At 51.1% G+C, this 25,885-nt stretch overlaps 1 protein-coding gene and 1 long non-coding RNA gene across 5 annotated transcripts; one reads left to right on the forward strand and one right to left on the reverse strand.

The window, feature by feature from the left end:
- Window positions 1-1,416: 1,416 nt before the first annotated feature.
- Window positions 1,417-12,297, reverse strand: LOC120590380 (uncharacterized). 4 transcript variants are annotated; one of them, XR_005649701.1, is made up of 3 exons: window positions 12,123-12,297; window positions 10,763-10,907; window positions 1,417-8,529 (listed from the first exon to the last, which is right to left on the reverse strand). It is a non-coding gene; the product is annotated as an uncharacterized LOC120590380 (long non-coding RNA). The 4 variants fall into 4 exon arrangements; XR_005649700.1 differs by having other exon boundaries at window positions 10,763-10,915; window positions 11,849-12,297; XR_005649699.1 differs by having other exon boundaries at window positions 1,417-7,681; window positions 8,420-8,529; window positions 10,763-12,297.
- A 100-nt stretch (window positions 12,298-12,397) lies between these two features.
- TSKU (tsukushi, small leucine rich proteoglycan) lies at window positions 12,398-24,518 on the forward strand. Its single transcript, XM_039848114.1, has 2 exons — window positions 12,398-12,533; window positions 21,974-24,518. The coding sequence occupies exon 2, from the start codon at window positions 21,982-21,984 to the stop codon at window positions 23,053-23,055; it is 1,074 nt and encodes a 357-aa protein (XP_039704048.1). The 5' UTR covers window positions 12,398-12,533; window positions 21,974-21,981; the 3' UTR covers window positions 23,056-24,518.
- The last annotated feature ends 1,367 nt before the right edge of the window (window positions 24,519-25,885 follow it).

Below are 25,885 nucleotides of genomic sequence, written 5' to 3' on the forward strand. Positions count from 1 at the left end.
ACTCATTCACTCACTCACTCGTTCATTCATTCATTCATTCACTGCACAAATAATGACCAAACACCAACCATATGCCGGGCATTGTTCTAGGTGTGGAAGACAGAGCAGGGAACAACGCAGACAAGTCCCTGCTGCATGGCCATCATTCTTTGGGGGTGCAGGGGATAGTCAAAATAGAGTAATCCAAATTAGTTTGGATGGCGACAAGTGTTATGAAGAAAACGAAACTGTTTATTGAACTAAGAACTGCAAATACGGAGACGGGTTTCAGACAGTTACTGTGGGCTGGGGAGAGGTAAATTTCAGACCCATCTTCCCCTGTCCCTGTTTATAGGTCCCTCTATTTCATTCCCTCTCAAGGACTGCTGGACACTGGGAGAAGGAGGCATGTGGGGAAGGAGGCTTTGGGCCCCACTCGCAAGTGCTAGACGTCTCTCCCACCCACAGACACGCTGCCTGGCTCTCCAGGAATTCGATTCAGCAACAGTTACTGAGCAGTTAGTTATAAAACAGTCACAATAACTGCCAATTATTGAAGGCCCGGAGAACTTCAGAGGCAGAGATGGCCTCCCTCTCTCACAGAGCTCCCAAACAGCCTGGCCAGGTGGAAGATTGCCCAGGGTCACATAGCTGGTCTCTGGCCCAACTGGGATTAAAGCCTAGGTCTGGTGACCCCGGGTCCATGTACTTTCCACCACACCCCACAGCCCCCCAGATGCTTGGGGGGCAAGTAAGTAGTCCCAGTGGTGGAAAGAGCCAGGGCCTGAGTCTGGATTCCAAGATCCTAATCTCAACCCAGGCTTGCTGAGCCAGGAGTCCCTTAACTTCTCTGGACCTCAGTTTCTCTTTGTGTGAAGAGGAGCCCATTAGCCCAGCCCACCTTGCTGTGAGCATCAGATGAGACATGGTATGCAAGCATTTTGGAGAATAACACCATGACACATAGTCAACTCCTCTGGCCTTGAAACCTCCCAGGCTACCATCCTTACCTCTCATCCAACCCTGCCCTGGTGTTAGGGCCTAAGTCAAGTTAGCCAATTGCTCACAGCAAGTTTGCTCTCAAGTAAGGGCAAAGCCTCTATGAACTCTGATCACACTGCAGCCTGGCAGATAGAAAACGAGAGTCAAGGCCAAGGGTGGAGCTGAGGACGGGACTGCCAGGCTAGAAGAAGGTGAGGGCCAGGTCAAGGGTCAGGAGTCCTGCAGATTCATGCTGAGGCAAAATGACTCAGTAACATCTCTGCTCCCTTACTCCCAGGCTTGGAGCAGAAGGGCGTACTATGTGATGGTTCTTTCTCAGGCACTATCTCATTTAATATGTGAAGCATAGAAATTTCAACTAACTAGTTTAATGTTGCATACTGAGTGTATTAGTCTGCTAAGGTTGCCATAACAAATTTCCACAGACTGGGTGGCTCAAACGACAGAAATTTATTTCCTCACACTTCTGAGATTAAGATGTCAACAAGGTTGGTTTCTTCCTGAGGCTCCTCTCCTTGGCTTGTAGGTGGTCATCTCCATGTTCACACGGCAGTCTCCCTCCATGTGTCTGTGTCCAAATCTCCTCCTCTTAGAAGGGCACCAGTCATATTGCACTAGGGACCACCCATTTGACCTCATTTAACTTAATTACCTTTCTAAAGACCCTATCTGCAAATACAATCACATTTTGAGGTCCTGGGGGTTAGGACTCCAACACATGGATTTCGGAGAGGTTCAATTCAGCCCATAACAATGAGTAAGTGGACAGACTTCACAACTGGGTCTTTCTGGATTAAAAATCTACCCATTTTCTATCATTCCACATCACCCGTCTCCCTCTCCCCTGAACTCAAACAATTCTCATTGGTCTGCCACAAAAGGAGATAACATGTTCTGAGCATCTAACTACATACAAGGTGCTTTGCCTCCATTATTTCATTTAAGAGAACAATCCTGTGAAGTGGGCACCTTGAAGAAACTGAAGCTGATGGAAAGGAAGTGGCCCGAGGGCACACAGGGTGTTAGTGGCCAAGGCAGGGCATGCACTCACATGTCCAACCCTCTCCACCCCACTACCCTACTTCCACTCCTGTGTGATAGTCTCCTTACCTGACCATGGTACAACTATGTAGCTATACGGTGGTGCAGCCAAATAGATGTCAGTACTCCTGGCTGGGGCAGAGGGCTGCCAAGCATTAACCATTTAATTGCTGGAGTACTTGGGCAGAATGGGGACCCTTGGGGGAGTTGAGGGAAATGGCTATTTATCAACCAATATAGAAGTATATTAATCTTTTTACAAAGAGTAAGCAGTTCGGATGCGTACAGTCTGAACACCAGCCCTATTCTCCTCTCTCGGCCATTCCTTTGGGGGTTGGGACCATGGCTAAAAGCCAGAATTAGCTGGTGGGAGTGAAAAATTTGCTAAGAACTCTTGACCCAGAAGATGTTTGACATGAAGGCATCTCTGTCATTTGAAAAGAGAAGCCATGTCTAAGGAGTTATAACTCAGAGCAGAGGGAACAGGGCTGGAAGGGGCCTGAGAAATCACACTGTCTAAGCCCCTTACTATATGGATAGGGAGACTGAGGCCCACGGGCAAGGATTTGCCCAGGTTTTTACAGTGAGCAGGGCCAGAGCCAAGGCTGGAACCCTATCTCTGACCTCCCTGACCACATCTGCCCAAGTGCCCAGACCACACCAGAACCAGCCTTCCATGCCCACCCACTACCTCACCCCATGAAGGCTGCATGTGAACTCAACAGCCTCTTGTTCTGCTGATTTGTCCTGGAGATGAGATGCTGAGAAAAGGGCACCAGAGTTCCCTGGAGCGCCCTCCCCTGTTCTGATCTGGACTGGGTTGAATGAGGCTTGCAGCCATCCCTGCAGATATCTGATCCTCCTGCCTGTCCACGGCCGGGCCAGCTGACAATGCTGGTGACCACAGGGCCTGGATGGGCCACTATCTATGAATGAGAGGGCAGGGGCCTCGTGGCATAATTTAAACTCCCTCTACCCTGACCCCCATATAAGTGAATCTATTAAGAGCACAGACTCTGAATCAGAGTGCCTGGGTTCAAGTCTTAGCTCCATCGCTTATTAACTCAATGTATGCCCGAGTTTCCCTTTCTGTAGAACAGAGATGCTAACAGTAGCACCTCCCACATAGAGTTATGACAATTAAATAAATTCAGATAAGAATTATATCTTGCCCACTGTAAGTTTCAGTGAAGTTGTTAACTTTATTTACTGAGGTCACTATCACAGGTGCCAACAGCACAACAACTAAATACAAGTCCCCACTCTGCCTCTTTCTCAGTGTGGCTTTGGGCAAACTCTTCCCCTCTCTGAGCCCCAGGCTGCAAAATGAGGGCATGAGCCTCATCTCCCAGGGTCACTGCAAACATCAAAGGTGACCACAGCATGAACCCAGGGAAATTAAATATTCTGCAAATGTTTAATTCCTGCAACAGAATTAAAATAAAAGCATGCTGACAGACACGTATCTTTTCTTCTTTTTGGCACAGGTCCTCCCCTGCAGCTCCAAATAGTAGGGCATAGAACCGGCTGTGGTGGGAGGGGAGCCCACGCCTCAGCCACGGGCCAGTCACTGACCACGGCAGCTCCTCATGGGCTGAAGCCTCCTTCCTTTGCGTAATTGTTCCCGGGATATCTGTTCTGATAGCACCAAAGCCCATGGCTGATGAACTTTTTTGAACTACCTGGCAGTGCACCTGAGTTATGTCATGCACTGACCTTGGGCACACATCCTTATGTAACTGCACACTGGGCACACATCCTTATGTAACTGCACACTGGGCCCTGCCCTGCTCTTTCATTCTCTCCTCTCTCTCCTTCCACTATTTCCCTCCTCCTTCACCCTTTACTCTCTAATTCCTGCCCCCCACCCCCACAAACTCAGACCATACTCTTTCCTCCCCTCAGACCCTGGTTTTAAGGACAGACTTAACTTTCCAGCTCCTAGGCCTTCAACTGAAGACACCGAGGATTTCCATCTGAGGGAGCAGTTGTCATGAATGGTGGACAAGACCAGAGCAGAAGTTCAGAGGATAGAAAGCACTGGGTGTCTGGGAGTCTGTCACCTACCGGGGGTGACCATCAGCTATGGATGGGGGTGCGCAGATGTATGTTGGGAAATGAGGATGGACAGACAGATGGGACCTCAAGAACATTGAGAGACTGAGACTGACAGAGACAATGGGGCAAAGTTCTGATGATCAGTGTGCTCCCTGGGACCAGAGCCCACTTGGAAGTTCCAGTGTGTCCCAATACAAGGTGTGACATAGGGGACCTCTCGGCAGGTAAGCTAAAGCTGAACCAGCTCTGAGTGAAACTCTGAGCATAGAGGGGTGTGGCTGAGTGCTCAAGGGCTCTCAGGTCCACCAGCCCGAGGATTAAATCTCCATTTAGCCACTGGCAAGCCATACAATTACTTCTCCTCTCTGAGCCTCAGTTTCCCCAACTATAAAATCAGACTAATAATTGCACCTAGTTTGTTGTGAGCATTCACACAGGTGATGGTGGCACTTACAACATTTAGCAAAGTGACTAGCATATAGCAGGAGCTCAGTAAATATAAGTCTCTTCCTTTGTCCGCTACTCTATATCCTTGTCTCAGTTCTGAGGGCAGGCGTATGAACTGAGTCACCCCTCTTGTGCAACAAGGCTTTATTGCACACCAGAGTTCTAAAATATTTATTGCAAGAGATTATTATTATTGATACTAATAAATACTTACTGAGCAGTTACTATGTGTCCAGATTGTATGAACCACTGTACATAAGTGATTCCATTGAATCTTTTCTACCACTTTCCAAGGTATTGAATGTTAATTGCAATTGAAAATAAAAAACTATTCAACTCTGCTGCTGCCATGAGAAATAAGCCAGAGATATTATGTAAAAGAATAGATGTGGCTATGTTCCAATAAAACTTTATTTATGGATGTAAAAAAAATCAAATGGAAATTCAGAGAAAGGGCTTCATCGATCTGCCCAAGACCATAGTGGGAAAGTGGATGAACTGAAATAGTCCCTGGTCATTCTGTGAATGCATCTACATTCTCTGAATCCAATCACTGTATTTCCATGATTCCAATGTCCTATGACTCTGATTGTAACAGTCGAAGTTCCAAACATCCGATTACTGTCTTTTGCTAACACGATAGTGGTTCTAATATGCTTCAACATCCATTAAGTATAAATGCCCATTCTTCTACAAATACTCACTGAGAGCCTACTGCGTGCTAGGTTCTGACTGGATTTAGGGGGCACAGACAGCAGAGTCCCTAGATTCACAGGGCTAACTGTCTGGAGGTGGAGAGGACAAGCATGAGCCAATTTTGACAAAGGGTGGTAAGGACCATGACAGGAGAAGCAGAGAGTGCTCCAGACAAAGCACAGGATCCACCTGTAGGGGGTCAGACAAGGCCTCCTGTATAGTTGTCAGTCAGGTTGCAGCCAGAGGAAGCAGTAGACTCTAGCCAGTGCTCCAGTTAGAGAGAACAGCGGATCCAAAGGCTGGGAGGGGAGAGGGCACCTAGTCCAAAAACTAAAGGTGGTTGTGTATGTCTGGACACAGAGATACAGGTGACAAGTGAGGCAGGAGAGGTAGCGGGGGCCAGAATACACAAGATTCTTTACGTCACGAGAAACGATTACAACCTCATTGTAAAAGCAATAGTCATGATGAGAAGATTTTAAACCAGGTAGAGACAAGATTGGTATCGCATTTTAAAAGAAATCCTCCTGCTGCTCCAAAGAGCTTGGTCTGGAGGTGATGATGTGTAGGCAGAGAGACCTTGAGGAGGTGACTTCCATGGTCTAGGCAAGAAATGTCATCATCTGAAAACTAGGATTAGGTAATTCAAACAGAGAGAAGAGGACAGATTTGAGAAGCTTAGGGATACACTGAATGCAGGGACGAGGAAGAGAGAGGGGCCTTGGACAGCTGGGTGGATGGTGGCACCTTTCCCTAAGATGAGGACTCGGGAGGGGCAGGTTTGAGTGGGAGCTAAGTCTTTTATTCAGGCAAATGAAGTGTAAGGCCTGTGGCACTCTCCCAAAAGGAGACGATGAGCAGGCAGGTGGCCAGAGAGGTCTGATAAAGGCCGACATGAGAGATGACAGCTAGAAATAAAGATATGCACTCTTCAGCATGGCAAGCGACTGAAGACATGAAGCATGAGGTGGGGTGGGGTGAGCAGCCCCAGGAACCCATTGCAGAGTGTGAGGAGTAGGGAATGCAGAGGAGAACCAGGGGAGCAGTCATGTATGGACTGGAACCAAGGAGGAGTCAGCAAAGGAGATCAACAAGGAGCAGACAATGGTATGAGAGAAAATGAGGAGAGAAGCCAGGAGAGTCAGCTGTGACAAACATCACATGAGGGTTGGTGAGCATTGTTGGGAGCTTAGCAGTGGCAAAGACCAGTTTATGGTTTTCTAGAGGAGATGAATGGAAAGTGAAAACAATGAATCTAGACTGTCATTTAAGAAGTTTAACTGATACAAGGTGAGGAACTCAGTATATGCTCAGTAAATATTTCTAAGTGAATGTATCAGAGAAAAGGCTGGGAAGAGAGACAGCAGTGAGCACAGAGCAACTAGGCTGGAGGATGTGTTCTGTGGTTCTTTAGGTTTATTTTGTTTGAACATAACAGGTACTGAAACAGAAGTTCTCAAACTTCCCATTGTAACCTGTTAGTGAGACGTGAAATCAAATTGCAAGGTTGTGATCGCCACTGTTATTCCTGATCGAATAAATAGGAAAGAAAGGAAAGTAGCAGAGTGTATTACCTGCGGTAAGCGTAAGTATTGTTCTGTCAAACTTTTATTTCAGCTTTATATACACGTATATGTACTGGTACCCGTATCCGTGGTTGTGTAATAATAACCATTTCTTACGATAGCCCGTCATAAAAAAAAAAAAAAATCTCTTGATGGAACTTGTTTGCTCAAGAGATAAGAATGATTATATTTGTCCTAGGACAGAAGGTAATACATTGAGCACACAGCATGCAATCATGTCATCATGTACCCTAAGCCTAATAACAAAGTTCATTGGCCCTTAAGGACTAGACTAGTCATTTGCACCACCATCTAAATGAGACATCGACCCAGACAGAGGGCACTGTAGCGAGGGGCAAAGGAGACAACGGTCGGACTAACTTTGTCACCTGGAAATGGCCCTGCAAATATGTCGTTATTAATAAGCTGTTCTTGCCCATGTCAATCGGAAACAAAGCCGGGACTGGGATCCCACGTCCTGACTTCCAGTCAGGGGCCCTCTGCCTGCAGAGTGTGGTAGTCTGTCTTTGCCAGGAAGACAGGGCAAAGAGGAAAGTGAGGAGGGTCCGAGGAATTGATTAAGGATTGGGAGACTAAAAGGAGAGAAGAACAAAAGAGGGGACAGACAAGAGGGAGTAAGTAGTGCATGGGGGGAGGGGCAGAAGGATAGAGAGTATTGTCAGGCCTCAGGAAGCAGACTGACAGGCTAACAAGAGAGGGACAAAGACTCCCAGAACCTTCCGTTCTCCCTGGGCACCCTTCTCTGGGGCTCTCAGATGAACACCTGCCAATGCAGAGACCAACTATCTGTTCACGACAGAGGTATCCTCACTGTTCCATGGAAGCACAGAAGGACCTCAAACGGCAGAGATGGGAAGGTCAGGGGAGGTTTCCTGGAAGAGATGGTACTGAGCTGAAGTTTGAATGGTAAGAGATGAGGTGAGGCAATGGGGTACTACCATACGAAGCACAGACATAGAGGCAAAGACATAGAGGCAGCAGAGAACTGGCAGAATCTGCATGAACCCCAACAGCTAGGGATGTTGAGGCAGCAAATCACAGCAGGAGGCAGGGCTGGAGAGGGGACTGCACAGAGACACAAACCACTGCACTTCCAGGCTCAAAGGAACAGAAAGTGTGGGAAATGGAAATGTCTCTGTGGAGGAGGCAACGGGGCTGGAAGACAGTGAGGGCTGCAGCTGGTAGCTTGGGCTGAGAAAGTCATTCCAGGCAGGGGAAAAGTATGGAGGTGGGAGAGTGGGAGAGAAATATTTAGAGAAGCATTTGACTTGGCAGGAGGGGAGGGGTGTTCATCATTCAGTGACTACTGAGAACCAGCAAAGCCCATGCACAGAAACCTACCCTGCAGAAGAATGGCTAGTTCCCTCAAAGAGCCCGTTTTAAGTTCTAGTTGTGTGACCCTGGATGAGTCACTTCTGTTTCCACATCTGTGAAACGGGGGTGATAAGTAACTACCTAAGACATTTGCTTAGAGGTTTAAAAATGAGAATGTATGGGGAAGGACTCTGTACACCCTAAGGCATTCTGCCATGTGCCCCAATCCCTGTACTGACATTAGAATCACCACTAGAGCTTAAAAAAAAAAATGCCTCAGGTCAACCCAGACCTACAGAATCAGAAGGGTGCTTGGACAGGCATTCTTTTTCTTCCATTTCTTCTTTTCTCTTTCTTCATGTGGTCCTGATGCTCTATTAACTTTAGATCGGCCAGCTTCTGACAGCTGGGGAGAAGAAAACGCAGGAGAAATATAATTAGAGATCCTGGGGTTCCTGGAAATACATTGGATTTGGAGGGTTTTCTCATCAGGGCTTGACTGCTATGCTAAGGGAAAGAAAAAGAAAGACCTCTTAGCTTTCTCAAAACATGGGGAAATGAGCAAGGCAGCCAAAGGGACTGATGACCCCTTTGACCTCCAGTCTGGAGAGTCCTGAGAGATAACAGACCTTTCAACTAGTTACCCTCAGTTTTAGTATAGTAATCAAGAAAATCAATTAGAAGCACACAGTATTTGCATCTGTATTAGTTTATTTGATCCTCATATTTCTGTGAGATGGGGCTTCTTATTTATTCCCATTTTATAAGAAAACTGAGGCTCAGGGGTAGAAATGACTAGCCAGAAGTCTATAGGTAGCCAGGAATAGAGCAATGATTTGTACCTGGGACTCTTAAATTCCAAGTCCTCTCTACCACATTCTGCTTCTTGCATTGATTGTAAGGTAATAGAAAGAGCACTGGAGCCCTAACTGTTGTTCTAGCTCTGCCGAGAACTTGCTGTGCAACCCCAGACAGATCTCTTGCCTTCTCTGAGCCTCACCATTTATCAATCTAGTGTGGTTATCATAGGGATTAAATGACGTAATGACGTTAAAAGTATCCAAGACAATCCCTGACATGTGATAAAGGCCAGGATGACCACAAGAAGGTGAAGAGAATGGGGAAAGTGGTAGTGCGTAAGTACAGAGTATGGCAACATAATGGAAGGAGGGACCAACTTTGCCAGAGGGTTTCCTAGGGGAGGAGAATTTGGTCAGAGACTTGAAGAATGCAGAGTCGCTTCCCTCCCTTACCTCCCTCCCCTTAGTTTCAAGTGAAGAGGACTAGAGCTTGGGATGTGTAATGAGGCTGAAGAGGTGGGGATTGTGGGGCTATAAAAAAATTAATACTTTTCCTCCCACCTTCTAAGTTCGTCTAACTGGGCTAATAATCAAATTAACAGTGACAGATTGGGTATATGTGACATTTTGGACAAAGGAGAAGAGGGGGGAATGGGGTATTAAGATTTCAGAAGCGAGAATGGGCAATTTACAGGTAGTTGAGTAAGAAAGGAATACAGAATACACACACAAACACACAGGAAAGGAAAATTCTTGCTAGGCAACTCGAAAACAATGGGAAACTGGGGTATCTAGCTAAAAGGCCCAGCTTGAAGCCCTCCTATTTACCATATTTAATTCAAATTAGGCTGAGGTGAACATCCTAAAATTTCCTCTCAGAAGCAGGCTTTTCCATCTGAATCTCTTGGGCAGGAAAGGGAGAAGGGTCAAAGGTTCATTCTGAGTCTTATTTCTTAATACAGTTTAAAATCAATATTCCAAAAGGCAAAACTTTTGGTCTCCTTCAGAGTGAAGGAGGCATGTCACATGGGCCTTGAATGCCTGGCCAAGGAGTTGGAATTTTGACATTGAAAGGTTTTAAGCAGGCAAGTGTCATGGTCCATTTTGCAGATTTGCAGTTTATAAAGGCCATTTTTTGGTACAGTGGGACAGCAGACAAGAGGGGTCCTGGAGGTTGAGAGACCATCGACTGAGGCACATTGCAGAGGGAGGGTAGGGCTGATAGAGATTCCCCACCAGAATCCCCTGGAGGCCACCTCCCAATTAAAGAAGATCAGAGATATGATGAACGTAGAAGTGCTCAGAAACAGCTGCCAGCCACCAGCTCAAATGTGAAGGGTTGTTTGTTATGCTTATAGTAAGTGAGAAGCACTTTGAAGGGGCCTGGAGCCTCCAGCCCAGCAAGCTTGACCCTGCAGACAAAGGGCAGTGGGAGTTAGCGTCCTTCCGTTCCCTGGAAGTGGAGTATTCATCTCCATTTCTCAGAGGCTGAAGTAAACCTCACTCTACAACACTACAGCAAGGGAGGAGGTTGAAAGTCTCTAGGTCAGGGCCAAGAGGGGTTCCTTTGAACAAAAGACCCCCCCACACACAGGAGGGTTGGAGGTAGCAGGCAAGTGGGCTAGCTGGGCCAGAGGGTCAGGTGACCATTCCTTGGTCAGACCGCTGGGCTTTCCAGCCTCTGCTCCATCCCTGACAGGAGACACCTTGGGATAATAATAATAATGGCGATGACAATGCACAATGGTGCTTCCAGTGAGCCAGACTAATGCTTTACCAAGTGACCTTGTTTACTCCTGACAATCCCTCAGAGAGGTTAGGTAATTTCCCTAAAGTTACCCATAGCTGGTAGGTGACAGGGATGGCGTCTGACCCCTGTCCAAGCTTGGGGCACTCTCCGAATGCTGTTTTTTTCTGATTTTCAAGTCTCTCTCTCCCCTCTAGGCAGGGAGGGGAGGGGGCCCAGGAAGGGCTCTGACTCCTTCTAAGGGCCTCAAGATGCACAGAGTACACTTAGGGGGTGCAGAGTTGACTCTCAGCAGCCTGTTTACTCAGCTCTCAGCTCGATTGTGAGGAGGTAACGATGCAAATGGGGTCTACAGTACCATTTCAAAAACTGACAAGAAGTCTGAGCTGGGTGGCCCCCACTGGCCTCCCAGTTCTGGAAGATGAAATTCTAACTGGGGGCCGATGATGGATGGAGAGGAGATGGGGGAGCTCTCCCTATCCCACAGTGATAAGACCAGACTCCTAGCCTTCTCCCTAGGCCTCCCTAACTGGCAGGGTCCAAATGGTCCATGGGTCTCGCCCCAGGTGAGTGGAGTTGCCACACTACCGCCACGGTCTTTGACTGCAGGGTAAGGACTTGCAAGAGCACTCTGTTCTCTGGGCAAATTTGACTCTGCTGCCTTGTGGCCTCTACTCCTCCTTCCCCATCTCCCTCCTTCCCTAGACACAAAGGCAGACACAAATACACAAGCCCAAGCAAAATTTTTAATTGAAAAAAAATTTTTTTAAAGTACTAAGGAAAGAAGGAGCAAAAAGACTGGGTGGGCAAGCCTGGGCCACTGTAGGGGGAACACTGCCTAACTGCACAGAAAAGAAGTTCTTGGGACGCCCAGGGCTCAAGACCATAGCCTCCCTCAACAAAGACTCCCACCCTGTGCCTTTGGGGTCCCTCCTCCTGTCTGTAGACTAGGAGAGTCAAACTCACACCCACTCGCCGACATAGGGAATGTAACCACCAAGCAATTTCTCCCCCAAACCCCCATTTTAATTAGTTTTTTTGCAAGTTTTCCTGCCCTTTTCGCCACAAAGGGGTGAGAGAGGGTGGGCTGCAGAGTTAGGAATATAGACATAAACTGCTGCCTAGTCACATGCAGTTTCTCTTCTTAGAATCCCAATCGGAACTTCGATAATTCATACCAGAAAAAAAAAATAAATCTGTTGCTTACTCTCTTCTCTCCTGCCAGCTTTTGTGCCCAAGTCCAGCTTTTTCCTTTCTGCTTCTCTGCGGGTTCATCTTTCAGCCAGTCTCTCTCTGCTTGGGGATTCTAGGTCTCCCTCTCACTAACGTCTCTGGACCTCTTTCACTCATTAAAAAAAATGGGGGGGATAAAATCGAGAAGAGGGGATCCTCCCTCGCCCAATCTCTTTCTTACCATCCCCCACACACACACACACACAAACACACACTCACACTCTCCAGCGACCTCCAGATGTTCCCGACTGTGCGGCCATCTGCTGAGATGGCTCAGGCGCTCCGGGAAGGGGGCAGGGATCCCGGTTGCCGGAAGCTGGGAGCGAGGCCGACTGGAGTGGGCGGGAGCAGCGTGCGCACTTTTGAGACGCTCCCTAGGGTGGCACCCGGGCTCCGCAGGCGGGCGGGGGGCGGGGAGCGCGCCAGGAAAAGCAGACACTTTGGCGACACTCCCTAAATCTGGACTGCCGGCGGAGCCGCCACTGGGCGTCGGGCGGGCTGGGGGCTCGCCCGTGGACGGGCGGGGGCCAGGGGGCGGGCCGCACCGCACGGAGAAAAGCGCCGGCCGGAGGGCCCGCGGCCGGGCCGCCTGGGTGTGCTTCCCGAGGCGGCAGCGGCGCAGGCTTCCAGGTGGGTGCGTGCGGGTCCCTGGACGGAGCGGGAGCCCGCGCGGCAGGCGAAGGTCTGGAGCCCCCGACCCCAACCTGGCTGCCCCACCTGGCGAGTGGGCGGCGCTGGACCAGGGGGACGGGGCTGGGGCCTCTCAACTTTTCCTGGACCCAGGGTGTCAGCAGCGACCGCCAGATGCCCGGGGTTCGGCGGGAGGGGGAACCCGACCAGAGGGAGAGGGCTTCCAGGAGACAAAGACTCGGGCCGGGGCTGGGGGCAGGGGCCGGCGCCTCGGGGGTCTTTGTGCTGACACGTGCATCTCGCGTTTGTGAGTCTTTGTGGATTTGGGTCCGGGGACGTGCATCTGCCTGTGCCTTTGTATGTCCGTGGCTTCGCGTGGCTGTTTCGCGTCTGTGTCCACGTTTTGTGGGCCCGTTTGGTTGTGGGTGTTGGTGGGCGCATCGTTGTGTCCGCGTACGTGGTCTGTGCCTGTCGACGTGTCGGGATTGGGCGTCCGTGGAGTGTGTGCGCGCCGAGAGCCGGACACCGCCCCAACTCCTCGCTCCCCTGCTGTCCACCCGGGCCCCGGACTTGGCTTCAAACTTTTCTCCCGGTTTCTCGGGCAGCAGCTCAGGTCCTCCCCGCTGCAGCCTGGGCTGGGGACGCTGGCAACCCTACGCTCTTTCGTCTCCTGGGATCCTTAGAGCCGGGAGGGGACGAGACAGGACCGGCGGGGGTTGAGGGTGGGGATCGGCAGTGCCTGGGGAATGGCCTCACTCAGGGGGGGAGGAACGTGCCGGCCACCCCGGCCGAACTAGCTAGGGGGAGAGAGGGAAGCGGCTAGTCCTGGGCCCCGGCCAGGAGCTGGAGAAGAGGAGCAGGCAACCGGTGTTGCTCGCCCGGCGCTTCTCGGAGTGTATGTGATCCAGAGAGATGTGTCCTCCGGGCAGAGAGGCCAGTCCCCAGCCCCAGCTCCGCTTTGAGATCCGCTCTCGGTTTGCATGCCGCCCCTGGGGTGGGGGAATCAGCCCTCCGATCCCGTAGGTGAGAATGTGACGGCTTCTCAGGATCCGGGCCTGGCCGGGGCGCCGGCTCCCGGACCCCCAATTGGACTGTGGTGCGTAGGAACCTTGCACATACTGGTTGCGCATGGGCCGGCTCCTGGCCCACAGTACGGCACTGTGCAAATTGCCCAGCTTGTTAAGGATGGGGGTGAGAACTCCCTCGTGGCGCCGAGCGTGCGGTCAGGATACCCAGCACAGCCTGCGAGAGCCGGCCTGGGAGCGGTGCCCGCCCACACTTGGCCCGGGCGAGGAGGTGACTCAGGAGCCTATCCTATCCTTCCTCCTTGCCTGCTCTACCCTTCCGAGAAGTCTAGGCTTGCAGAGCCCAAGTCTGACCCTAGAGGGAGGGTTCAGGTGACGGGAGACTGCTGGGCTTTTGATCCTGCGTCCCAAAGATAACCTTAACACCTTATCTCACAGCGGACCCACCCCGCCCCAGTCTTATACCCAGAATTTTGCCAGATGCTGTAGATGTGGAGGGGCACAAGCCATTCACCTTGGAAGGAGGCCACCGTGGGCACTTTCTTTCCCTCTCTTGGCTTCAGTTTCCCCTCTGGAAAGGGAGGTGTTGACAGCCTCTCTCCTCCCTTTGGATTCAGGCTGACTGGTAGAGACCCCAAAACCTGAAAACACTTTAATGTTACACACGTCTCCATTCTTCCTTGACTAATTCTCTGGCACTAATTTGCTCTTTTGAAGGAGAGGCGAGGAGGTGGCTTTGAAGTTACTTAGAGATGAAGTGAGGTGGGCCAGGAGCCCCTGCAGTCCAGGAAGGCTGGAATGCAACAGTCTGGGGAAGTCAGGTGAATATACCCTGGAGAGAGAAAGTGTCTCCCACAGAGGAAACTGCACTGCATGGCTCTGTGCACTCTGATAACAGCACAGAAGAGGTCGGCATTGTGGACGGTCAGATGGGGGCAGAGATTAGAATTCAGCTTGAGGCTGGGAAAGAAGGCAGTGGCCAAGTATGAAGGCCTTGAATGCCAGGCCTAGGAGCTGGTATTTGAACTTGTACTCAGTAGAGAGCTGCTGGAGGGTTTAAACAGATGTGACAGTATGGGAAAGGTAATTTAAGAAATTTTCCTTTGGCTTGTGGATGGTGCTAGACACTGGGAGATGAATCTGGAGGCCATTGATTGTTCCAGCCTTTTAGAGTCAGAAGGACCTGAATTTTACTCCTACTCCATTGCTTCCTAGCTCTGTAGCCGTGGGCAAGCAACTTGACCTCTCTGATTCTTGGTATCCTCCTCCTTCAAATGAAGACAGGAATTCCTGTCTCATTGATCTGTGAATGTCAACTAGGTAGGATAATGAATTACATGTGCTAATAAAATGAGAAGAGATTTATAGTCTGTATTACATTGTGCGGACATTTGTTGGCTTGCACTGACAATAGTCAACATCTACTATGGTCCTACACCTGCTTTCACCACCTGGCAAAGCCCTTAGTATCCTGCAAGCTTGGACCAATTGTTACTTTCTCCAAGCAGAGGAAAGCTTTCTGATCAGGGCTTTTCACATGTAGTTTATTCTCTTTCACTTGGCCGAGCCCCATGCCGGAGAGGAGCTGGACACAAATTTGGAGATGGCCACAGACCACGAAGTGTTTTACCTTGAAGGACGGCCTAGGGGGAGGGTGACCTTTTGCCAGATGAGAGGCAGGTTAGATTTGAAATCGAATGAGTGAGAATTTGTGTGGTAGACAAAAGAAGGCCATCTCTGTCATCTTCATCAGAGAGAACAGCCTGTGCAAAGGCAGAGCCCTCAGAGCGAGACAGGCCTCTAGATTGGCACTTTCTCTTTGTGAGATGGGTTTTAAATAGGGAGCAGTGGTGGGATCCTAGTCTTCTGTTGAGATTGTTCTCTGGTGCCCAGCAAGGCAGGCTATTGGAGGCAGAGGGCCAGGAACAAGTTTATTGCAACAGTCCAGGCCAGGAGGAAGACACACTGGAAGGAAAAAATACTATTGGGAACCTTACCCTTGTAGATTATCCTCCTTGGGTGAGGTTGCTAGGGCCCCAGGGCCCACCTGCATCAGGGATCATGTCACAGAGGAGGCCGGGCACTGGGTGTCAAATTACCTGGATCCTGAGTCCAGCCCTTGGCTTCCATGGCTGTGTTGACTCTGGACAGATCACTGAACTTTCCTGGGTGTCTTTATGCAGCTGTAGAAGAGATAGGATGCCATCTAACCTGCTAACCTTGCAGGATGACTTGCAGGGAGGCACTGGAAAGGCTGAGTGGTGTCCTTGGGTGAGGTGGTAGTATTCTACATGCCTGGTATATATTCATATAGTGTGATAGACCCAAAGCTCAGCTCCCAGAACATAAAAATGAACCTAACACCATCCCTGCCCACCAGAGGACAGACAGGTAAACATAATTATCGTCCAGCACGATTAGCTAGCCATCATTTACATGGGCCCATTTGTACATTGAGGCACAGTGGTATAAGGAGCATCGGATTTGGAGCTAAGAACCTCTGGGGTTGAGACCTGGTTCCTCTACTACCCAGCTTAATAATATCAGTCTCCTTCTCTGCAAAATAGGGATAGTAATCCCCATGGTCAAGGACTGTGGTGAAGCATAAACAAGGTGCTAGCATAGAAGTGCATGGTGAGCTGATGTGTTTATACAGATGTGTACCATTAGCGGTCCTGCTGGGAGAGCCAGCCCTCAAGGCTCCAGGAGTTGGCCCTGAAATTCTTTTAGCCTTGCATTTCCAGAGCTGACTAAGTGGTTGGGGGGCAGGATGTTAATGGAATTTGCACCTGGGGATTTCGTTGGCATCAGCTTGAGTGAGCTCATGAAGAAGGAAGCAAGGTGGGAGGCAGCCAGGCATTGAGGAGCAGCTGGTGAAAGCAAAGGCCTGTCTTAGGTGGGTGCTGGGGCCCTTGGTCCAGGCCAAGGCCCAGCTCCCCACCCACTTTGTTCCTGCGCCAGAGACTCCCTCTTGAAGCTGTGGTGAGGAACTGGCAAATCTATGGGCCCGAGATGCTGTGTTGCAGCACCAGAGGTAGGCAGCTGGGGCCAGGGGGGCCAAGCCAGAACCCCTAACCCCAGAGAGATTTTCTCAGAGGAGAGGCAGCTTGGGACCTGGCCAGCAAATACCAGCAAAGTGGAGAATGTTGGCACAACGGACCTGCCATGCATTGGGAACTTGGTTAGGGAGGAACATAAAGAAAAATGACACTGTCGTTGCCCTCAGGAAGCTTAATAAATCATCGCAATCATTGTTTACCACGCGCTGAGCACTAATATGTGGCAGATAGCCGAATGCTTCACACGCTGCCTCTTAATGCTTTAGCCAGCTCTGTATTGTTAATCCTTCTAAGGACACTGAGAATCAACCAGGTTGAGACTTGCTGAGGCTAGTAGGTATGGAGTTGAATTCACACCAGGTCTGAGTCCAGCGGTTGACTCTTAACTGCTGGACTCTTTCTTTATCCAGCAGTGCTGCCTACCAAGCCTGGCTCTGGCTTCAGGTGTGGGAAAATATTAACAGGTGAAGAAGGCAGGATCATGCCCATTTCAAGTCAGGAAATGGGCAGGTAAATAACTAATAGCAGAGAATTTACTCAATGTATGTCTGAGGAAGTGTGCCCAAAGTCTGGTGTGACAGGCCAGGGGAGCAAGGAAGGGAGGGAGGGGTGGCACAGGAGTGGGCAGAACAGGCTTCATTCCACTGGCGGGGCCAGGGCAGGCCAGGTGGATGCGGGCAGGGCTGGAATTCCCAGCCCTGGAATTCTCTGAGTTTGGGGTAAATGTGAGCAGAGGCTGTCACCAACGCTGTAGATTCAAGTTCAGATGGGGGCTCAGGAAGGGGAGGGAGGAAAGTGGGGACAACTTGCAGATGTCCCCGTACAAGGAAGAACTTGATTTCTGTCGGTAAAAGTAGAAGTCGAGAGGTTTTTGAGAAGGTGGATGATGTGGCCAAAGTTGTTTTAGAGACTCTCTAGCAGGGCCTGGAGTGTCACAGTGGAGAGACCTGTCTGGAGACTATTAGGACCACACCATTTATTCTTTTGACCTCACGAGACATCAGCAAACTTTCCTTAGAGTCACAACGGGCCCAACTCACGGCCCCTGCCCAGAAGACCTTATGCTTTGTCCCCTAAAGCAAGGGTGGGTAGTTTCTAAGTCCTTGTCCTCCTACCCTTGTGTTCTGTAACCTCATTCATCAGTGGATCTTTTACCTTGTATCTGTAGGTCAGGGTTTGGAAAAGAGGTGATGTGTCTGGAGCCACAGATCCCTTTCCTCCCTTAGCTTCCATGGTGGCCATTGGTCTGCCTCTCCCTTTCTCCATACTTGCCCGGTTCACGCTGTGAAGGCCTTTCCTCTCTGCAGAGCAGAGAGGCTGGTGTCTTTGTCCAGAGGAACTCACATTCCCCATCCCTTCCCAGATCCAGCAGCCCTGTAAAGAAACAACACAGTGGCCTCCATGGAAAGACCCGCTCCCCAGGAGGGTGCTGATAAGAGCTTTGACATGTTTGATACATGTTTGCTAAAGGAAGGAGGAAGAAGATAGGGTCAGGCCCACCCATTGGTCCCCACCCCACTGGCTCCCTGTCAGTGGAGGAAGGCAGGGCAGCCCACACTGAGCCCTTCCCCTGTGCTGGGAGCCCTGCTAGGTGCCTTACTTCCGTTTTGTTTCATCTTCATGACAGTCCTGTGAGGTGGCTATTAATGTCCCGTTTTACAGATGAGGAGACTGAGGCTCAGGGATCGTGGCCAGCCAAGATCAGAGAAAGCAGAGAGGGCCAAGAGGCAGTCCTTTCAGGAGCCTTTGTTACCCACTGTGTTTTATATATTTTCTTACTGTGAGAGGAAATGAGGGGGAAAGGAGATTAAGTCATGTTTAAATTAGAGTTCACTATCTGAAGAAAAACCACTGTTTTGCTGATATATTTTCTTCTAGACTTTCCAAAATTAGAATTTAGGTTGGGTTTTTGTAATACACAGTTATAAGTTATAGTTTTCTTAGACATGCAATTTATCCTTATACCTAGCATTATGGCAGCATGAAATTGCAAGCTCTTCTGAGTGTTATTTTTGACTCCCTAAGATCCTTAAGAGAGTCAGTAGCTATCTTGAGGGGCCAGAGAAGCCCTGGGCCTGGGGTCAGGAGGTTGGAGCCTGAGCATCGGTCACCACGCCTCACTGGGGATCCATGGACAAGTCGCTGCATGCTCTCTTCATCGCTAAAGTGAAGGGGTGCACACCCCGCTCGGCAGTCTTCCCTGCGTCAAATCACAAGTGAGAAAGTGAGAAGAGGCCTTTTGTAAAGTATAAAGGGCTCTGCCCCACCACCAGGAATCTTCCTTATCTTCCCTCAGTCTCCTCCAGGGAAAGTTCTGCCCTCCCCTCCGTCCCTGAGCCTTCGCTAAGGGGCGTGCAGCAGTATTGCCAGACCCCAGCATCTCTGAGACACTCACATGAAGGCACCCCTCCTTATGTTACCCCAAAGAGGACATTTCCTCTAAGCAGAACAGGGTCGCCGACTCTCAAAGACCACCAGCCCACACCTCTGCCTTTGTCCCCTCTTGGGGATGTCTCCCTTCTCTTCTCTCAACAGCCTGGGACACCCCTGAGAGGCCTCTGGGCTCTACTGTGACCTCAGGAAAGCCCCGGCGCCATTGAGTACTAAAAAGCTTGCCACCTCCCAGCTGTCATAGCAGTCAATGGCAGCTGGAGCTTGGCCCTAGGACTCTCGACACATAGCTCTTCTTTTCGCAGCGACACAGAAGTACACGTTCCACTGGAACCAAACCAATTATGAGGTTACAAAGGCCTGAGTTCAGTTCCTGGCTCTGCTGCTTTCCTTTCCTCATTCTCAGTTTCCTCCACTCAAAAACGGGCATAAGACTGCTGACCTCCTATAGTGACTGGGGATTATATGAGAGAACATGTGTCTAGCCAGAGACATGAGGACTGTCTCTGACTGTCCCTGTCAGCACTTTCCATGTGAGTGTCCAGGGCGGAGCAAGAACCTGTCCAGGGCACCCTCAGAGTGTTCACAAGCACAGCTATCTAGTTAGGTCTCATTTTGTGCCCCTGCTTCCTTTACATCAGCTGTCCCTCGCATTGCCTCAATTCCATGCCCATGGTGGCCCAGTGATGACCACCCTGCATGCGTGCAGAGCTTTTCAGTTTGCGTTGCATTTCAGTGAGGGTCGAATGAACTTATATGAAGACGGCAGGACAAGAATTACTGCCTTGTGGTTCAAGGGACAAGGCTGAGGCCTGGACCTCAGTGATGAGAGGCCCCCTATCTGTACAGGTAACGTTTAGGCTATGTTTGGGCTCCAGGTTACATAAGCAGGAGCTCGTGAGAGGCCATTTGGCGCTTAATAGGCACATTATATTATCGCCTTTATCAAAGGGTAATCTCAGGGCCTGTTTTTGTATGTGTGGTTTGTTTAAACCCCAGGAAGGGTGGATGTGAGCAGACCTGATTAGCAGGCAAGGTAGGGCCCTGACTGGTAATGAACCTCTGCGGTGAAAAGCTCACCCAAGGGAACAAAGGGGACCTAAAGCAATTTAATATTTTCCTTTTGGTTCCAGACATTGGAACACTCTGTCCTGCCTCAGCTGGGACCAAGCCCGGAATGCACCTGGGCTGGATTTAATCCTCAAATTGAACTCTACAAAAGAAAGGGGTGGGAGAGAAGGGGTTTCCCATAGTGGGGTGGGGAGAAGAACCCCGCTTCTCCCTGCCCCCATGCAGAGCCAGTGTAGATCAAGTGGCAGCCCCTTTAAAGTTTCATGGAAGGGTGGTAATACTATCCCGCTGCTCCCTCCCCACCCACCCGAGTCTAGAAGGTGGGCAGGTCCCTGTACCATCCCTCCCTGAAGGCCAGTGGGAGGGGTGGGGGGAAGACAGGGCAGTGGGGCAGAGCAGGGCCACCCCAGATGAAGAGACCTGCTGGAGTGAGGCTTGGTGCCTTCTATGTCCCAGGCTGAGTGGCTGCTGTGTGGTGGGAGGGAATAACCACAGACTGTCCTGCTTTTCACTGCTCAACCCTTTCCCTCCCTGAGCACTGCCATCCAAGGAGCTATAGTGGGCATAAGGATTGAATGTCGCAGTGTACATGTAGTGCCTGGCATCAGTGGCAGCTACTGTGATAATTGTACGGGGAGGGAAACTGAGGCCAGGGGAGGCGACATGGCTTGTGCCATAGCAAGTGTCAGTGGGAAAAGCCCCTCTTGGATCCTGTCTCTCCGCCAGCCACCCTGCCAGTCCTGCTGGAGACAGCAGATGAAAATAGAGGAATTGGAATTGCACAGGCCTGGGTTCTAATCCTGCCCTGCGTTTTACTAGTTCGGGGTAAAACCCTTTTCCTCTCTGAGCTTCTGTTTCTTCATCTGTGTAATGGGTGAACTAGCCCAGCTGCATGCCCTAGGTCAAAGGAAGAGCCAAAGAAGAGTAAGAGCTGTATCAGCGGAGAAGGGCGGGGGCAGGGCAAGGGGGGAGGGGATTAGGATGGTATCCTCAGAGTCTATCTGAAAGTCTAGACACAGGGTCCCCATTTGGAATGAAGGATCCTGCCTCTGGAGGACAGGCCAGGTGAGGGAGTTTAGGACTATGGACTCAGACATTGTCACCAAAAAGAGATGAGGCAGCGCCAGTCCTTGCAGGGAGACCTCGGTCTGAGAGGCTGGAATGTGGGTCTCAGGCATGGCTCAGCCACTGCCGAACCATGACAGTGAACCACGCTTTCCCTGTGCTCTATCTAGTTCCCCTCCCATTTACATGTGGCCATACATAACATTCTGAACCTCTCTAAGTCTCAGTTCCTTCTTTGTGACAAGGCAACAGAAATTGCTATCTTAACAGTTTTTGTGGTTGCGAGGGTTAAGTAAGACTGTGTGGTGAGGTGGCTAGCACAGTACCCGACACATGGCACATGCTCAGCAGAAGTAAATGGAATATCCTGACCCCAACCCTGACCCCTAGGCTATGAACTCCGCCCACTACCAATAGGGCCTGGACTGAGAGAGCTGGAGCGGCCAGCCAAAGACCCATCTAGTCCAGTGGTTTTCCAGCTGGGTTCCTTAATGTCCTAAGGCAGAGATGGTAAGCAGGCATGGAAGGCTCCAGGTCCCCCCTCTCACTTCAGCCAGAACAGGCCCACTTTCATCTAAGAAAGTTAAAAATCCTCCAGTGTGGCCTAACCCCTTTTACCAAACAGCTGGGGAGTCTGAAGCCAGAGAGACACAGGGACGAGGAATTACATAATGAAGAGTATTCAGGGAAAGCATCCTGGGAGGATGGGGTATTCGTGGCAGCTCTCAGCTGTGCCTAGACACATTAGCTGGTGTTTTATGGGGTGGGGTTAGAACCAACTTGTGTGGGATACCTGCTGCAAAACCCTCCCCTATGGCTCTTTTTCTAGCTGCCACCATGCTGTGGCCCATGCTGCTGCCCACACTGCTGTTGCTGGCTGTGAGAGGAGTCCAGATGACTCGGCCATGCTCTCCTGGGTGCCAATGTGAGGTGGAGACCTTCGGCCTCTTTGACAGCTTCAGCCTGACACAAGTGGATTGCAGTGGCCTGGGCCCCCACATTGTGCCCGTGCCCATCCCTCTGGACACAGCCCACCTGGACCTGTCCTCCAACCGGCTAGAGACAGTGAATGAGTCAGTGTTGGCAGGACCAGGCTATACCACACTGGCTGGCCTGGATCTCAGCCACAACCTGCTCACCAGCATCTCGCCCACTGCCTTCTCCCGCCTTCGCTACCTGGAGTCCCTCGACCTCAGCCACAATGGCCTAGTAGCCCTGCCAGCCGAGAGCTTCACCAGCTCACCCCTGAGTGACGTGAACCTCAGCCACAACCGGCTACGTGAGGTCCCAGTGTCTGCCTTCACTACCCACAGCCAGGGCAGGGCATTGCAAGTGGACCTCTCCCACAACCTCATCCATCACCTCGTGCCCCACCGTGCACGGGCCAGCCTGCCCACACCCACAATTCAGAGCCTGAATCTGGCCTGGAACCAGCTCCGTACCATGCCGGACCTCCAGGACTTGCCCCTGCGCTACCTGAGCCTGGACGGGAACCCACTGGTTGCCATCGGCCCAGGTGACTTCACGGGGCTGGCCGGCCTGACACACCTCTCACTGAGCAGCCTGCAGGGTCTCCCCAAACTGGAGCCGTATGGTTTCCGTGAGCTGCAGGGCCTGCAGGTCCTAGACCTGTCAAACAACCCCAAGCTCAAGTGGGCAGGAGCCGAGATGTTCTCAGGCCTGGACTCTCTGCAGGAGCTGGACCTGTCGGGCACAGACCTGGTGCCCCTGCCTGAGATGCTGCTCCTTCACTTCCCAGCACTGCAGAGCATCAATATGGGCCAGGGTGTGCGGTGCCAGCGCTTGGTACGAGAGGGCGCCTATCCCCGGCAGCCTGGCTCAAGCTCCAAGGTGGCCCTACACTGCATAGACACCCAGGAACCAGCTTCCAGGGATCCCCACACCTTGTGACGAATGGTGTGGTCTGGGGCCACATAAAGACTGCTGCCCTGGGCTGACTCAGGTCCTGGGTAATTTATATTTTAATGTGCCAATGCCAGTGGGGACTCTGCAGGCCTGTATGGCGACATCATTGAAACATAGTTGTGGACCTAAGAAGAGGCTTTGGACCTGGGACCAACACCTAGGAGCAAAGTCTTGCTGCTTTGTCTATGTTACCCCCAAACCATAAGCAGAGGGTCTTCAATGCCAAAACAGCAGTCCCCTGCTGTCCTTCCCCACTTGACCCTAAAGTGCCTTCTCTCAGGCCTGGACCAATCTGACCATGACAGGAAGAAGGTCAGAGTTCAGGTCTATGGCTGAGCGCCCCCTTGGATCCACAGTCCAGTTACTCAGGGGCATGGGTTTCTTTTGCTCTGGGCACATGTGGCCCACTTTATCTTTTTCTCTTCCCCCTAGGACCCTGGTTAGAATTTTAGTTATAGAAAGGACTGGAGAAAAAAAAATCAAGTCCACCTCCTGATGTGACAGATGGGGTAACAGGCCTAGAGAAGGAAAATTGCTAATCTGAGGTACTATAGCAGCAGAGGCATGACTGGACCCAGTGCCCTGCCTTCCAGCTGGGCACGTTTACATTTTGCTGTCTTCTCTAAATCATGCCATCCCTCTCCCCTTCTGGGCTCCCCTTGCTGCCAAGACCCACATCCTGCCGTTTATGCCCTTTCCCTGTCATCCCCAGGAGGACAGGCAAGGGCCTCAGGAGTGGAACGCTGGGCCCAGTGACCAGCTCTGTGGCACAGGCTAAGTCATTTCATCTCTCAGAGCCTCTGGAAGCTACAGGCATGCCAGTCCCAGTTCTGCCAGTTTCCCACTCGGGAGCAGTCCCCCAACATCAAGACTAAACGTACCCACTGATCCTTGAGGCACTGCCTCTAGATGCACGCCTCCCCCTGCCCCAACATGTTGACGCAATCTTGGAGCCCCACCTGGCCGTGGCAAGGAGGGGCCTCTTAGATTCAGTTCCCACTGGCCTTGAATTCATAGAGCCTGCATAGCCTGTCTTCCCCCAACGCAGCAGAAGGAGGCAGGCAGCTCTCATCCAAGTTTATGCTCCCCTACTAGGGTGGCTCCCAGCCCTGGGCTCTTTCCTTAGTCTTCTTTTTGTACAAGTTGTTGCCTTTTTAATGGACTGTCACTTTCAACCAGCCAGCCCACCCCCCACCCCCTGCTGGTAGGGGATGGAAAAATGTCACTTGTAAAAGAAAAAGTTTCATTTGTTTACTTTTGTAATAGTGTGTCCTAGGGATATGTTGGGGAGAAGGTGTTGGGTAGAAGCCAACCATCAGTGGCCATGTGGGCATCAGGGGGCTGGTCCCACAAAGATGCCCACAGGACACTGAGAGCTCTGTCTTCTCCTACCAGCCCCACCCAATACCTAACTGGTCCTTGGTTTAATAAACATTTTTTAAAGAGTCCCTCCTTCCATCACTTTACCATTGTTCACTGACATTCCCTGGGCTGGGCCCTGGGGCCACAGGATGAATCAGGACCTGCCCTGCCCTGGGCTGCAGGTTTTCCCTGAAAAGCCCGATAACCTTCCAGGATGGGGAAGTGAGGTGACATGGAGAGGGGAGTTACTCAAGAATAGGTTGTACCTTTCACTATAGGTTGCACACTGTCCACCTTCCTTATCTCCCCTCTCCCTGCCACCCTGACTCCCATGACTTGCCAGGCTCTTGCATGCCTCTGCCTTTGCTCAGGCTGTTAACTCTGGGACCTTGCCCTTCCCCTCCTTCATCCCTATCAGCTCCTTCTCATCCTAATAGGCACAGTTTCTGCCTCACCTCCTCAGAAGCTTTTCCTGAGGCCCCTCTCCACCTCTTTCCTCTGAGCTCCAACAGTGCTTTATTCCTTCTTGGCATTTCGACTGCAGTGGTGTCCTAACTCCTGCTTGCACACTTCCAGTGACAGGGAGCTCATTTCCAGCTCATCTGAGTGGCTCTTTTGTCAGCAAATTCTTCCTTCTATCTGGCCATTGTCGATAGGAGTATCTATCACCAACAATCACAGGTTCACCTCCATTTCTGCCACAAAAGGACTTATGTTCCTGGGTTAGGACAGGGAAGAGGACATGCGACTATAAACAGCACAGGGAGCTGTGAGAACCCTGTGGTAGGGTTAGGAATGCTTCCTGGAGGAGGCTCATCCACACAGCTGAGAAGGATAAGTGTTCCTGAACAGAAGGAGCTGCACTTGGGAGGAGTCATAGGTGAGCAATGGCACGGAATCCAGAACTGGCCACAGGAATGGGTGGAGAGCTTGCCCATCTTGTCACTCAGCCCCTCCCAACCCCCAGGAGCCCATATAGACGCCTACAGTCAATATGAGAAGGGGATGAGGCCTGGGAGGGTACGTTGTTAGGGTGAGAGGCCAGGACTCAGTCCTCCCATTGGTCTGCACCCCTCCCACATTCCCTGGGATGAGAGAGGCTTTAAATGGAAGGGAGGGGAAGAGATCCCTGGACTTACACTCAGTGGGGCTGGGCCCTCCCAAAGCCCCACTTGATGAAGGAGCCCTTGGAGGAGGGACATGGGACAGGTCTTAAAGATAGGGACAAAGCGGTCATCAGGCAGGAGGGGAAGGGAGGCTGGGTCTCCTGCAGGAGAGGAGTGGGCTCCGAGGCAGGTCACCTCCACCCTGAGACTGAGATGCAGCTGCAGTGGGAGGGTGGGCGCAAACACCATCGCTGCGTGGTTGTCCTTCCTGTGAGGACATTACCCCGCACCCCCAGCCCTGGCCTCGGCCTGTCTGAGGGAGAGCGGAAGCCCCGCGGTGAATGGGG

The sequence above is a fragment of the Pteropus medius genome, unplaced genomic scaffold (assembly GCF_902729225.1).
Source record: "Pteropus medius unplaced genomic scaffold, Ma_sr-lr_union100, whole genome shotgun sequence".
NCBI lineage: Eukaryota > Metazoa > Chordata > Mammalia > Chiroptera > Pteropodidae > Pteropus > Pteropus medius.